This window comes from Aulonocara sp. 'chitande type north' Nkhata Bay, linkage group LG10 (assembly GCF_057382095.1).
Source record: "Aulonocara sp. 'chitande type north' Nkhata Bay isolate Kocher_YH1m ecotype deep benthic linkage group LG10, A_spYH_male_GT1.1, whole genome shotgun sequence".
Classification (NCBI taxonomy): domain Eukaryota; kingdom Metazoa; phylum Chordata; class Actinopteri; order Cichliformes; family Cichlidae; genus Aulonocara; species Aulonocara sp. 'chitande type north' Nkhata Bay.
In genome coordinates, this window is record NC_141353.1 from 34,440,921 (window position 1) to 34,456,660 (window position 15,740).

The 15,740-nt window shown below is 38.6% G+C and overlaps 1 protein-coding gene across 2 annotated transcripts in view; it reads right to left on the reverse strand.

Moving 5' to 3' along the window:
- The window catches only part of LOC147321277 (seizure protein 6 homolog), a 96,211-nt gene that overhangs the window by 37,842 nt on the left and 42,629 nt on the right, over positions 1-15,740 (reverse strand). For both annotated transcript variants that reach the window (XM_086309638.1, XM_086309637.1), the window contains exons 2-3: positions 4,875-5,633; positions 4,344-4,465 (exon numbers count right to left, since the gene is read on the reverse strand). In XM_086309638.1, the coding sequence (XP_086165764.1) occupies positions 4,344-4,465; positions 4,875-5,633 (881 nt within the window). The remainder of the gene's footprint in view (positions 1-4,343; positions 4,466-4,874; positions 5,634-15,740) is intronic.

Genomic DNA, 15,740 nt, shown 5'->3' on the forward strand with positions numbered 1-15,740 from the left:
AGCTCAAAGAGACTTTAAAGTATCATCATGATGATCCTATTTTAGAAACATGAACAGGTAGAAAGGGAGGCTGTAACTTGATTGCTCATCACTGCCTTTTTTTCCCACATGATTCAACAGTTTTTATTCATTATCAGCACAAACACAAAAACAAAACAGAACAAACCACAAAAACAAAGGGAATCATATACATTTAAAGTCATTACGTACATTAACAATTATACATGTGGAAAAGAGAAAAAAGACAGAAAAAAAAGAGGGGGAAAAAGGTATTTACCATCTATTTACCCACAGATTTAAAAAAAGAAACAACAAGAGTGAATTCCCATCCTTTGTGCTCACTTCCTAATACCCTAAAAACAACTGGGCCCTCTCAACAGTTGGGACAGAAGCAAAGGAGACCAAACATTGAGGAACACTACTGTGTTCATCACTGCCTTTGTTACCTGATAAAGTTCAGCGTCAGGCTGTTAGACTGGGGTTGGGATGCGCTGAGCTTTAGTGCCGCTCTGACTTCTAGGCTAGCTTTGTGTTAGCATGCTATAGACTATGTGCACGTTAGCATATGCTACTTCCGGTGCGGAAACTCTTGTGGGGAGCATTGTTTCCGGTGTCCTATTCGCGCCCTGTTTACGGTCCAAAACAAGTTAAGCAAATGAATGAATCAAGCAGCGATTTACATTTCTATAGATGTCTTGGGCATTTACCCAATATATCTGTAAATGCTGTTCATCGACTTGCGATGTTACCCCCCCCCCCGCCTCACAGTAAAAGAGAAAAGGGATTCAAATGTTATATTTCTCAGTATCTGTAAACAGCTGCCCCTCGTTTATCACAGGTGTTATGTTCTAAAAATAAGAGTCACACTGCTAGCGATCGATGCAGCGATTCTGTACTGTACAGGAGAGACGTCACGGAGGAGATCGTCTGCAGCGATCAGGACGCAGGACACAATGTGACATAAAATAAAACATGCAAACTTGCACTAAAAATCTGCGAAACATCGGGGTTGAAAGGTGAACCGTGTTATAGCGAGGGACCACTGTAATTTTGAAGGTAAGTCACAACATACCCTTCGTAAATACTAATGTATAGAAACCCTTACCAGCAATCATTCATTTTTTGTGTGGCTTTTTTTTTCACGGTTTGTTAACATGCTGTGTAGGTGTGTACTTGACTAGCTGATATCGACATAACGGGGGAAACATCTGGTTTGACTATTCTTCACCTATAGTTTGAATGCTGAACATTTTCCTGTTTAAATCATAATAACTGTCACTATACAGAGATGTGCTTCTGAATGTGGACGATGTGTCTTCTGATTCTGTAATGTAGTTCTGCTTGTGTTGAGTGATGTAAACAACTGATCGATCTAAACTCTTTAAACGTCAAAACTAATCATTAGATTTTTTATGACACAACAGTGGTGAGTGTTCCCACCTTCTCCTCTTTGTAACTTAACGCGATCTTTCCGTTTTCGAGTTTCGCTACCTGATCCGCAGTAGCGATTGACCGCAAAGTAAAGCTACCGGAAATATACAACCCCACATCCGGTCTCAAACCAGGAAGTTAGCATTTTCTCGTGCACAGGGTCTATTTAGCAGTTATTTAGTTAGTTAGCAGTATAATACACTTGTCTCTCGTCTTTTTGGTTAATAAAGATAAATGTAATGACCACGCCACTATTTTCCTCTTCCACAGATGAGCTGAAATTAGATGACTGTAGTGTAAGAGCACAGGTAGACAAAAAGCATGTTTGTTTGATGTTTTTCTCCTCTATCCTTCCAACATGCAGATAATTGAAGAACCTTTGTGTAATGTATTAGCTGAATTTAATAGTGAAAAGTGTAATCTGGTTACTGGTCACATGTTATGGAGTAGTGCAAAAGAATGTAACAAATTAATATTAATGTTAAATATTCATATTTAATTTTAAATTACTATTAAGTAGGAATAAATACATTCAAGTTTTTCTGCTTGCTTGCACAAATTACTCACAAGTGAAAAAACAAAATAGTTCCAATTTAAGGTTATATTTTATGGTTTAAGGTTGTTCTCCTTGCATATGGTTGTATGAGGACATTGCTACGCCACATTGCTACTCTGTGATAATCTTTTTTTCCTTTTATAACCTTCCAAATCTTGGATAGGCTCCCTGAAGAAGAGCTTCACACAGTGCTGATGAAAAGGCATGGCATGACACATGCTTGATTTCAATCTCTATCTCTCCACCTTCAGTCACTTCATGCATTCCCAAGGAACAGGGGCCTTGTTTCCTCAATCTCTTCAGTCGTGCCAAGCAATTGTCTGTAAGTTTGCCATCAGATCACTATCAGCTTGTCTGCAGGAGGGAGGGGAAAAGTGGCCCCCGTCTGCTTGCATGGTGGTTTGAAATGCATGGCTTCATCTTATTTCTTTATCAAGCCCAACTGATGTGTGAATATAAAATGTCTATATATTTTCGCTTTATAGCCCTTCAGTTCAAGAAATCTTCTGCCAAAAGCACTGGAGAAGCTGTGAAAGCAAAAAGCTGATACATCAAATGCCTACGTGGGTATGCATGCACATGTGCGGGTGAGTGTGCATGTGCTTATAAGTGCTTCAAGATTTACTTAAGTTACCCAGAGGAAGCTTTCAGAAAAAAAAGGCACACTCTCAAACATATACTCTGTCAAGACTTATCTTCGCCCCCCAGAGGCAGCAAGACAAAGCTCACACATTTTATAAAGTCTCCAATGGTAAATGAGGCGTTTGAAGAATTGCAAATGCCAGGGAGCGCATACACTGACAGTTAATTTTTATAACCTTTTGTGAAAAGACTTACCAGGCAAACATTCAACCTGAGACAGACCCCATCACTTGTGTCCCCATCCACCCACTCAACCCAGTAATTCATTGCATTTCTATCTCTATCAACCCACACAAGACCAGAAATTACTGTTACTGCTTAAACTAAACCAAAATATGTCACTGCTCTTTACTGGTTTAATAAGCATTTTATAAAGCATCAGAAAGCACAGTTCAGGTTGAAATGGCTATAATCAGTATTTTTAGATTAACAATGGAACATGTTTTTTGGGTCGCTCTGACAAACCCACAAACAATTATGCATTTCCTCCCAGCTCCCATGAGCTTTATAGCCTTTTTAGGCTAATTGTTTTGTCAGACTGCAGAGTTAGTATTTTGGTTCACTGTCTCCATACACTGACAGCTGTTTTCACTATTTAAAAAAGTTTAGTGTGTTTTGGTTTGTTTGTTTGTTTTTTTAAGATTTATGACATTTTGATCTCTGTGTGTATATGTTAAAAACTGGGATTTCCTTTTTACATGATTCTATTGGTATCCCATTCTGAACCTTGGTTCTTGTGATTTTCAGTCTACAGTTTCTGATATTACTTTATTTTTGACCTTGTAATGAAGTTCAGCTTTGGTAATCCAGTGTTTTGGTTCACATCTTAATTATTATTACATTTTTTGTCTTCCTTCTCTTATCCCTCCCTAAGCCTTATTCTGCCAGAGGTTTCTTCCTGTTGAAAGGGAGTTTTTCCTTCTCACTGTCGCCAAAGTACTTGCTGATAGGGGGTCATATGATTGTTGGTTTTTTCTCTGCATGCATCATTGTAGGGTCTACCTTACAATATAAAGCATTTTGAGGTGACTGTTGTTGTGATTTGGCGTACAAATAGAATTGAAATGAAATTGAATTATTCTTCATTGTAGTTTATTTCCTTTGTCTCTTTCTTCATGTGTAGTGTGAGTCTCCTTATGTCCACATTCAGTATCTTTCTCTTAGGTTGGCATCTTGTTAAGTGTTAGCATTCATTATATTAGTCTCCTTTGGCTATTTCCTGCTTTACTTTGAAAGTTTATTTTCTTAGTTTTACTTCCTATCTGTCTCTACCTGATTGTCCTGATTGCCTTCACCACTCTCCTATCTGTCATTCCCCAATCAGCCCTCTGTTATAAATAGTCCTGTCTTCCCTTTAGCAGACTGCAGAGTTAGCATTTGTCATAGCATTTGTTATTTTTCCCTTGTCTATTCCTCACGCACTGTCTTGTCTTGTCTTGTCTTTTTTCCATCACTTTTTGTGGTTTTTCAACCTTCAGCTTCCTGCAGTTGGGCCCTAACCTTTACGCTCCACACAACCTGACAATATCATTAGATTCCACCTTTTCAGACCTCAAATTTTATCCCAAAGTTCTTGCAGTGCTTTGGCTAGAGCTGGTTTTAGCCTGTTCTCAGGTGGCTACTTAATGGAGTTTTGAAACTTACCAAACAGCCACTTCATCAAACGTTCATCAAATTACTAACATTATAATTATTGTGAGCTTTTAGCACTGACCTGAACTTCGATGCCATATCCCAGGTAGACAGTAATCAAGTAGTTACACTCCACTCCCGAGTCAAGTTGCTGCAGGATTTCAATGTTACCCTCAGGGTCAGTGAAATTCAGACTACACGGCTCTGTGGAAGAAAGTAAAATGACAAGTGATTCCCATTTTCCCGGATCACTGATCTTTCTGACAGCCCACCTGTGTCTCCCTGGCCCTGTAACCCTCTAACTATCTCTGCAGAGATCCTCTCTGACACTACTCATCTGGGCCTTCAGCCCTCTGTGGCCAGTGGGAAGGGCGGGCAGGACACATCAGGAAAAATCAGATTGTTTTTGACATATGAGCAACTCCGTTATCCCTGACGGAAAGATGAATAGCTGTGTGCAGAATGCAAAATGAACAGGAGTAATGCTGAGGATTTGATGCTTAATTTTCTTTTCCTCTGGGATACATGTGTTATATTTAAGGGTAAATGTCCAGCTCAGTACAGTACATCCTTGAAAGTCAGAGAAAAAGAAAAAGAATATTACTCTGCCTACCTGATGTTTGCATGGTGGTGATGGTGGTAGTTGTGGTAACAGTCGTGGACATTGTTGTGGTGTCTTTCTCTGAAGAAGCCGGAGTGAGCTTGTGGAGCTGATGACCAGGGCTGGTTTTGTTTTTTAGTGCCATTTCACTAGCTTCCCCCTTTTCCATCTTCCCCGAGGTGGCCTCTTCCGGAGAAGCACCCAAACTCTGAGGCTGACTTCCTAGTGAAGATGAGGGAGGTACTCCGCTGTTTTCACCACCTGAACCTCTGTTATTTGGTGTCACCTGGGTGGTAAGTGAGTGTGTTGTTGGATCGACCTTGTCTGTCCCCCTGGTCCTCTCCTTTGATTTCTTTTGAGGCATAGACATGGGCAGTGCTGGTGTTGTGGGGGAAAATGTAGTCAGCGGTGATGTGGTAGCCACAGTAGCAGTAGAGGCAACATCTGAAAAAGCTGGAGCATCCTCATGGGGCACAAGTTGAGTGACAAGGTCTGCTGCATTTGGAGCAGACACAGAGCCTGGCATGGTGGGATATGCAGCCACATAGCCATCCTTCCGAAAAAAATGCTGGTCCCCCCGGAAGTCCCTTGTAAGTAAATGCTCATGAAGCAGCAGGCCCTTGAAGACTGGCTGGTGGTTGGGGATGTTCATTGGTGAGACGGTAGTGATGGAATGGACTTCACTTTCTGTGTCCTGCGTTGATGAGTGTGTGAAGAGGTCCCTGTCTAGGTCCAGTGTCCTCTTACTGATGCTGTTACTATCTTTTGCAACTGAAAATTAAAAGAAAAAAGGAGAAAAAAAGTAATATAGTTATATTAAGCAAAATATTACAGTCCAGTGATCTATAGAAGCAACATGCAGTATACGAGAGTAGTATGTCTTTTTGACAGTTTCATTATAGAATCATCAACTCTGCCAGCCTATAATCTTGCAAAATTATGCCTAATGAGGTGAGAGGCTCTCCTCTTGTATAATTCTTCCACACTTTCTTTTTTGAGTTTTGCTATTTTTAATCAGTTCATTATGCATGTGTGTGTATATGTGTGTGTGCGTGCGTCTGCGTGCAGTGAGGCTGGAGAAACTATGACCATAATAAAGTCCTTTATAAATTTATTCACTAGCAAGTCAGTCTAATAGGTTAACATAAATATAATATATAGTATGAATATTACTGTACAGAGGGAGTATTTAAACACATGGAGTGTATCCATCTTCTATGTTAATGTAAAAAACTTTTAGTACTTAACATATTGGGGTATTTTTAAGACCATGAACACAATTAATAAGGTAGTATCAAAAACAGATTCCATAATTACACTCTGCATTCAATGAAAGCTTGGCGTGAGACTGAGAGGATGTAGTCTAGCTTTTAACAAGAAAAAAAAGTAAAAACACCACCAAATGAAAACAAGCTCTCTATTAGTCAATCATGGGTAAAATCAGTTATCATTAACCATCTAAATCATAGGTGTCAAACTCTGGCCCGCGAAGCCATACCAAATTACTATTAGAGCTGGCCTACTGGTATTATACAGTTAATATATATATTGTTTAGTATTAAGCTTTGCTTGTTCCATATTCAGTTTTTCAGCAAAACTTGTTTGAGTCCATAAGAAAAGATTCATTCTTATATCTAGAGGAAGATTTTTTTTTTCAATAAATATTAGCGTTAGCCCGCGACTTTGTTCCAGTTTTCGAATTTTGGCCCACTGTGTATTTGAGTTTGACACCCCTGATCTAAATCATCCCAAACTAAGCAGTCATTTTGCCATTCTGATACTGGCACTTCTAACATTTTAAAAAATATATCTAACTTTCAGTATTTGACACATCAGCCTGGTACTATTTCAGTAATATGTAGGGTTTGTTAAGGTTTGCAAGTTCATATTATCTTCTTTTATACACATATGTCAACAAGAAACAGTGCTGTCAGCTTTGGCACTTTAATTAGCTTGCATTTGGGGTGACAGTTTGCCTTAATGAGGCAAAATAGCTGCCGGCACACTTTTCACACTTAAAGATGAAAGGATGTTGTTGACACCGTGGCAGCAAATCAATGAGATATCCCTATGTGAGTGCTTCTATTACAGCACTCCAAGAGCATGACAGAATCTAAGTTTGAAATCAAAACCAATGGAAGACTCCGTTATATATTTAGGGCTTCAGTCAGAGAAGCCTAAAGGCTTGTCAGCAACCATCTGGCAACCACCGGAATTGAGAAAAAAAAGTGTATTCCCCAACTAGTTGTGAGTGGCTGCTGGAGGTAGCTCATATTTGCTGTGAAATCAATTGCTAAAGCCTCCTTCACACAGGTCAAAAGACTGGTCAGTGACTCTAGGTAGTCATGAGTCGCTAGGAAGAATATGTATTCTGTGAGAGGCTGATAGATGGCAATCATTAGTGTGAAACTGGTTATAAAGAACTATACAGTGATGCACCTTGAAACTGCTTTGATTGCTAGCAGGTTGAAAGTCACTATTGGTATGCATGGAAGACACTGCCTTTTTCACAAACATAAAAAAGTTTACCAGCTTTACTTCAGTTTATGTGCACTGCTACAGCATTAAACCGCATGCTCATTGACTAACAACTTGTGATTAACAAGCTTGTGGTTGAGCATGAGCATGTGGTGTCATATAGATAATTCTTCGTTTCTGGAAGATGGTATAACAACGATTTACAAAATGGACTTATTTTTTTTAAATATATGACCAAAAGTGAATGACCGAGCCCATAAACTTAGCAGGAAAGTGTTTACAGAGCTCAAGTCTTCTTCTATTGGGAGCCTTTGTGCAACCACAGCTCTTGCCATCTGGTCACTTTCAGTTACAGTGCATGTTGAAGCTACTTCTGTGATGGCTTCATTTTTCCAACCTGGAAGCTGCATCTGTGTTTTATATTGTCGGGAGAATATTTAACTATAGGGACCAGAGGGTGATAGGTGATCATCCACTGGTCTCTAGGCCTTTGTGATTCCCTTAGAGGTCATTTGCACAAAAAATGTTGAGTACATAGATACACAGCACACGCACTGTTTGTGCCTTGAAATTCTAGATAAGCCTGTTTCTTTAATCGTACATGAATTTATACCATGATCCTCAGCGTGAACTCTTACAGAACTCTGTTTCATCCTCTTTCCTCACATCTGATTCAATTATAAAGCTTGCATATTCTTCAATCGACCGACACTTTTCAATGTGTTGATTATAAGAACCCGTCACTTTCTTGCCTATGAAATATAGCATATATTTCAGGCTCAAATCAGCCTGCCAGTTGGTAAACATTCACCCTGCAAAGTCAAATTTGAAGTTATTGATTTCCTAAGGATTCCACAACAGGAAACATACATTTGGGTTTTTAAAAAAGAAATAGTATCTGAATAAATCTGAAAAATTGCTGTGCCGAAGGTAGAGCTGGGCGATATAAGATTTTTTCATATCACGATATGTTTTTTTCATTTCAGGCGATAACGATATCTATCACGATATAAGCCATATAACTATATTTGTAAGATTTAAATGTGCCGTTGCTCACAAGTAAAATGTGAAATAATCAGCAGCTTGTTTTTATTTAAATATTTATTTCCCATAATAAGTTCAACAGGGTAGATGTACTTAAGGAACATGAGACTTTTTCAGATAAATAAAGGCAAATATTGCAAACTACACAAAAGGCAGCCGCTAAAGCGTTTAAGTTTCAAAATAGAACAAACAAAACAGACTACTAAATTGTCAATTCCACTTAGAAACAAAATATTAATTCTAAAAATAAATCTTAGTTTGTTTTACAGAAGAACAGACAAAACTGACTAACTTTTGTCAATATCAAATAAACTGAGAACTAAAAGGAAATTCTCAATCTCTCCTTGTTGTATAGCTGAGCTTTTCAAACAGTTTTAACAGTTACTTTAGTCTGACAAAAGCCAAATGACGAATTAGCGCTTCCAGTCAGAGACTGAGGCTACGTCCACACATACACGGGTATTTTTGAAAACGGAGATTTTCAGTTTTCGTTTTAAAAAATAATCCCGTCCACACATAAAGGCAGAAATGAAGGAAAACGCTGCTATGAACATGCCAAAGCAGCAGGTGGCGCTAGATTCCTAACCGTGCAGAAATGTTGGCCAATCAGAAGTCTAGAAGCCTCGGTGGGAAAAAGTAAACAAAGCTGGGGCATAGAAGCAGAACCGAGTCGTATGTGTGGACGGACAGTAACTGTGTGTAAGCATTTAAACACTGCAGAGAGTAGAATTAACAGTAACAGTATTGTAGAAATTCATTTCACTGAAACAATAACGTGGCGCACAGTGTGATGTCAAAAAATGCTGCGTTTTCTCCGTTTTTCTCGTCCACACGTAAATGCAAAAACGGAGTTTTCAAAAATCTTCGTTTTCAGTGACCAAAAACGCCGTTTACGTGTGGACGAAAGGTGCAAACGCATAGAAAAATCTGCGTTTTCAAAAATACCGGGGTACGTGTGGACGTAGCGCATGCACCAGTTTATTGTATTTCCAGACTTGCTTTCGGCACAATTTACAGTGCACGCTACTCTGTTTTTTGTCAGACTTGAAATAGCCGAAATACCTTCACACTACGGAACTTCTATGGCTCTTCCGTTCGACAATCTCTACGGCATTGGAACCATCATCTGTTTTCTCTTCGGTAACCTTCGGTCACGCTCGGTTGATTTTTCTAGTCGGCACACTCATTTCCTCCATTACCCGGGTGGTACGGTGGCTGGCTGCTTCCCAAACAAATACACATGTGCGGCTTGGCACTTGTGCTGTACGTAACAAGTCACGTGACGTGACGCTGCGGCTGTGATTGGTTCAGCTCTGCGCTACGTAATTTGGATTGGCTGTTCTTTTTTTTTTTTAAGAGGACAAGAGCGGCGAGGTCTATCGCGATAGTTGAATTTTTCTATCGAGAAAAAGTTATATCGCGATACATATCGTTATCGTTCTATCGCCCAGCTCTAGCCGAAGGAGACGCTCTGCTTTGCTCATAAACTTGGAAAGAAGTTGTAAGGTTCTGTAACATTTTGCTGACGCAGAGTACTTTTTACCACCACCGGGCACATTGATAAAACTTTGATTGGGCTATTCAAGAGGAAGAGTAAACAGCTTTATTACAAAGCCTCTCCTAGGCGGACAGAATTGACACATGGTTTTACATTTTACTGACAAACACGACAACACCACATTCATCTTTTGTGGTGACAGAAGCAATTCAAAGACCTTTTGATGTTCTAAGATGGAGGAGAAACATTTCCTTGTAGCCTTATTCTGTCACAACAAGGGGAGCAAGAATGGTGCTATAAAGGCAAACTAAGCATATTTGACATGTCATTCTAGCAGAGAGAATAAAGAGACTAAAGGGGGGGTCTTCATAAATGATTGAAGTATATAAGACTGGCCTTCAACAATCTCAAAGACACACATACACACATATTGCATAATAAATTGAGAGTTTTTATTTATTCATTTATTTATTTTTATCATAATTACTGTAATTGCTCCTTGTGGCTGTTAAGCCCTGCCTCCTACTGTCTTATCTTCCTCTCCCTCTGTCTCTGTCTTTGTAGCACAGATTTCGACCATCTATTTTCTGCCCTCCAGTCAGAATATTGAGTGAATGTGGAGAGTGAGGATGGAAGGCTGGGTTGAACCAGAGTTTCTCATACACAGATCAATAGAGGATCAATGTGTACAGGTTGAAGACCTCACTGTGGTGATTACAGAGAGGCACTGCTACCATATTGTTCTAATCTCCAAACTTTAATTGGCTGTTTACAGCTGAGGTTTGGAGCAACATGGAGAAATCAATAAAATCAATAAAATAATTTTGAAGAAATCTAATCAGGAAAGTAATTTATTTATTAGTTTCAACCTGAAAAAAAAAACATGTTAAAATTAGTTATGCTTCATCCAGGTACATCACTAAAATACTGACTGCATATAATTAATTGTCTAATGCTATAATTCAAGCCAAAAAATTGGCTTGAAGTTCCCTTTTTAAATTTAAATTCCTTTATTTCAAACTGGTTCAGCCGTCGTGATGTCAAGGATCATCACTTTTAATGAGCACTGGTTTTCTTGGAAGAACCATCTTGTTCAAGTCCTAAGTGGTCAGGTTGAGAGCATGGCCAGGCTCATCATCATTTTGGGGTTTTTTGTTTGTTTGTTTTTACTTCACCATTTGTGGGGTTCATTTGCCAGGAATTTTTCAACAGTAGTCTAAACGAAAATAATATTCTGCTTAAGTAGCCTGAACTGTAATTTTAGTCCTCTCTCATACACGTTCTCAAATAATGCAAAAAAAAAAAAAAAAGCAAGACCAGAAGCAAAGCTTTCAAAATGTCATGCAAATGTTTAAATTGTGATGCTATTCATGGTAATGTTACATTATGAAAAATAACTGGCGTTTTTCTCAGGCGGCATTCCTCATAATACAGACACACCTTGTTGCTGAAGTTGTGAAAAAAAGAAAGTAAGACTATGTAGTTGGGAAAAACTAAGTATGCCTTGTGATTTAGTAGCTTCCCATATGGAAAAGAAATAGTAAAAACTTATATGATTTACTCATTAAAGTGGCCACTTTCTCATTACTTTCATATATTCTTTTAGGAAGTATCCAAAACATACAAGTTTCATTATATAATTTTTCAAGGGATCTTATATCTGTTTTCACTTTTGTATGCTTTTCATACAAGTTTCACACAAGACAGATACAAACTTTATAAGATTTATATATATCTTTTCCATATGGGTTGAACCACTTCTAGAAGCAATAACGGGAAGTGATGTGACCTTTATCAGTCTCTCAAATCATTGCAGAAGGATTTTGGTCCATTCTGCAGCGTTGCTTCAGTTCCTTTAGGTTTACAGGAATTCTTTTATGCATAGCTCTCGTAATGTCCCACCTCAACATTTCAAGGGTTATGGGTTGAGGTTTGACTGGGCCATTGCATCATGTCTCTTAATTCTCAGCCAATCTGCTTTAGATTTGCTGGCATTCAACAGTGTCCTGTTGCATGACATAATTTTGACCGAGCTTTAGCTGTCGGACAGATGGCTTCACATTTAACTCTAGAATACTTTTGTATACAGAGAAGTTCATGGTCAATTCAGTGACTGCAAGGCTCCAAAAAAGGCCCAAATTATCGTCTCCAATCATCATGATCAAATGTGGTGCTGTGCATTTGGTCTTGTCTGCCCAAAAGAAATTGTACCAGAAGTCTTGTGGTTTGTCCTGATACAACATTGTAAACTTAAGCTGCGTTGCCATGTTCTTTTTAGAAAAAAGAGGCTTTCTCCTGGTAATGTGCTTGGATTTCTACTGCTGGGGAGATGGAGTGTACATCCCAGTTTAAAACTTTACTTTTTGATAAGCCTTATAGTTAGAGCAGCATCAGGTTATTGTTGCGTCATCTTAGTCATGCTACAATAGGTCTAGGCTGCTGAGGGCTTCCCGTGATGCATGAATCTTTCTTCTTCACTCTTCCCGCTGTCACCAAGTGCTTGATCACGATGTGTGTTCTGATTATATATATGATACAGTTTTCTCTGTATTAATGTCGGTTCTTTACCTTACAATATAAAGCAATATAAAGCACCATGAAGTGAATGTTATTGTGACTTAATGCTACATAAAAATGCCAAAACATCTGCTGTTATAGAGGCGCTCGAACTTTTTGATGATCAGTTCATCAAGTGCATTTGATGAGCAGCACCTGGCTGCTGCTTACCCTCTTAATTCCTATGGAACCACTAAGGGTTTACTTAGTTTCTATTTCACATGACTGTGAAGTATATAGTTATAATATCTCCCAACACTGCCCACCAGTTGAACATTATTGTCTAACCATGTGTCTATGTACTCTAATATACTGCCGTACACAGTGTACTTTAAAAAAAAATGTGACCTTTATGTGCTTTGGTAGGTTTGTGTCATACTGTTGCAAACAGTGACAGGCAAGTTCTTTCAAGTCACAAGACTTGTGACAAGATTAGTTTTAAATCACAAAGCCATAGCAGCTGTTATCATTCGTGGAAGCTGTTGCTTCTCTGCACCCCAGGTAAACATCATTTATTGATGTGCAACAGCTAAAAGTAGCAACCATGCTGCACGCTAAAGAGGTTACGTGTATAAATGAATCACATCACACTACACTGCAGCTGGTTAATTAGAGCTAATTCATAAATTAAAGGTGGTAATTGCAGTGACAGAATGACGTTACTGTGATATTATTCAGTGCATTAGAACAAGTACAATAAAATACTATTTATTGTCCCGGGGGAAATTTAGTTAGTGACATGTTTCCTTTGTGAGCACATTCAGTACACGTTTATGAGACCACTTATCTGAGAGGAAGGAAACCATTTAAAGAGTGCGGAATATATTCATTTGCCCCTAAAGAAATCTGCTATGCTCTCTTGCCCCGTTACATCAAAAAGTACCAGCTCTGCTGTCAAAACTGAGAAACAGGAATATTAGACTTAGTGATATAAAATAACCTTAACAAACCGAGACAACCCTGATACCATAACAAATGTTAAATGGTGCAAAATGTTATAAATTTCAACTAGGCTGTGATTTGGTTTTTATCTAGTGAAATCCTTAGAGAAGTCTAACATTAGAATGTAGAAAACCAAGAATATATTTACAATCCTATGGCCTGCAGGGCCAATTATAATAAAGATTTTCCAGCAATCCTGATTATGTGCATCATTTACATTGGGAGGCACACGATCATGCTTTGTCCATGGATCCATGACAATCTCTCAGTCTACACTGACTAAGATGACAGAGTGAGCAATCATTAGGGAATGCTCCTCAAGATGGCAACAGACAGCCTCATCTCTTCAGTTGCATACAAATGGAGTCATCAGTGAACACTCAGTGCATGGAGAGAGCACTAATAAGATGGGGCAAGCCACACTTGAGGCAGGCTTCTGATTGACATCAATCTCGTAATATCCAGGGGCTTTATTTCCTTATTATTACAGAGAGCCACTAGACAAGCAAATCAATAAGCCACTTCCGCTGGGCTCAGATACAAGGGCTTCAGGTCTCTCTACGTAACTCCTTCTAGGATTCTCTGTGGAGGTTTGCACTCATGAATTCATTGTAAAGCTAAGGCAAAAATTTCCTGTTGCTGACTTTGACTCCATTTCCCCGAGTATGTACAGATTCTACACTTGTTTGCATAAAACGACTAGGAGAGACCAGAGGAAATAATGGGATGAAACTGATAAATGATTCCATTAGTCAACTTAATGAATTGATCTTTTAATTTTCCTTGTGGGTGTGACAGGTGCACGGAAGGGGAAATAAATAAACAAACAAAAGGTAGAAGGAAGGAAATGAGGAAAATTAAATTGATTACTGGATAAAACCGGCAAGAAAAAAGGGGGGTGAAAAAAGTCACGATTTATTTCTCAGGCAGTAATTATGTCTAAAAACAGAAGTGACATTCCTATTTCATAGCATCACATTTTCCTTGTACTGTCTGTCTGGCTTTTGAGTCATGGGGATAACAGCATATGGAGATGAGACACGCTCTTATCCTTCATGTGACCTTTGACTTCATTGAGCGGAACCATAACTTTTCCCTTTCATTTATTCTAGCCTCTCTGAGTTCCGGTTCATTGAACATCGTCCTTCAGACAGCCTTTAAACAAACTGTGTCTTAATGGTGCCATGAAGCTCGTAAGGCCTGACCTTTAAGCTGGAGTAGAACAAAAACAGAGTTACACGTCACCACTATTTGCATTAAAACCTACTGTAAAGTATTTAAGTTGCAGGTGGTAGCAGGTCGTTCTTAACCAAATCGGAACTTTAAAAGTGTTTTAATTGGTAATAAACTGTTGCCAGCTGAATGTTATTTGAAAAACAAAATCTGCTATTTTTTTATTTACAGTTTTTTTTCCAGCTTTTCTTTGGCCCAAGAACAAATAATAAATGAATACGTGTCTTGTTTTACAAATGCCTGGCATTAAAATTACATCTTCTTCCGTAATCGTGATAGAATCTGTCTTATGTAGAAGCCAAAGCCTTGTTGCATTTCAATTTACTATTGCTCTGCATCCTAGAAAAATACTGGGAGGAATGTCTATTTTCACACTTCATTTCCTTCCATTAGTGTAATTTATCTTTTCATTTTCTTCTCATTTACTCCATGGTGGAGTCAATTAAGAAGAGAGCTGTTGGTGAAACAAGAACTACAACTTTAAAATCCTTAGCCAGTTACAGTACAGTGAGAAAATTACTCCACTGTGTGTTAACAACAGTTGTAAAGGAAAAAAGGGGGGAAAAAGTTGGAAGACTGAGTAAAAAAAAAACCTTTTAATTCATTTGCTCGTGTCTGTCAAATGCATCCAGGTATTCAGCATGAAGACGCAAACACATGATGAAATGCATAAATAGGCAGCATCATTATCTTGTAAATATAGTTATCTGAGAGAGAGCGCGGTGTACATCTGTGGCTCTTCTGGTGACAGCGCAGACATTACTTTGAATTTAAAAGCTACTTGATTGATGTCACACCCTTTGCCCATGTTCAAATGATTTCCCAAACCTACAGGAAATCCATCAGCTCAAGGAAAACACTACTAAAGAGCCACCCCAGCAATTTTCAATCTCATCCGTGTACTTGTTATAGATCGACGTGCCAATGTGGACCATTACACCTGTCAATACTCTCTATTTCATGGGGAGGCTTATGTTATAACTCTGAATTAGACCAGACACAAAAACAAGATTCATTTTAGCCTCAAGAACTTCTTCTTCATCAGATAGTAGAGACCATCTGAAAATTGAAGCCAGGCAAAAGAGAAGGAAAAAAATCACTTTCTTATTTATTTATTTTTTTTGGTT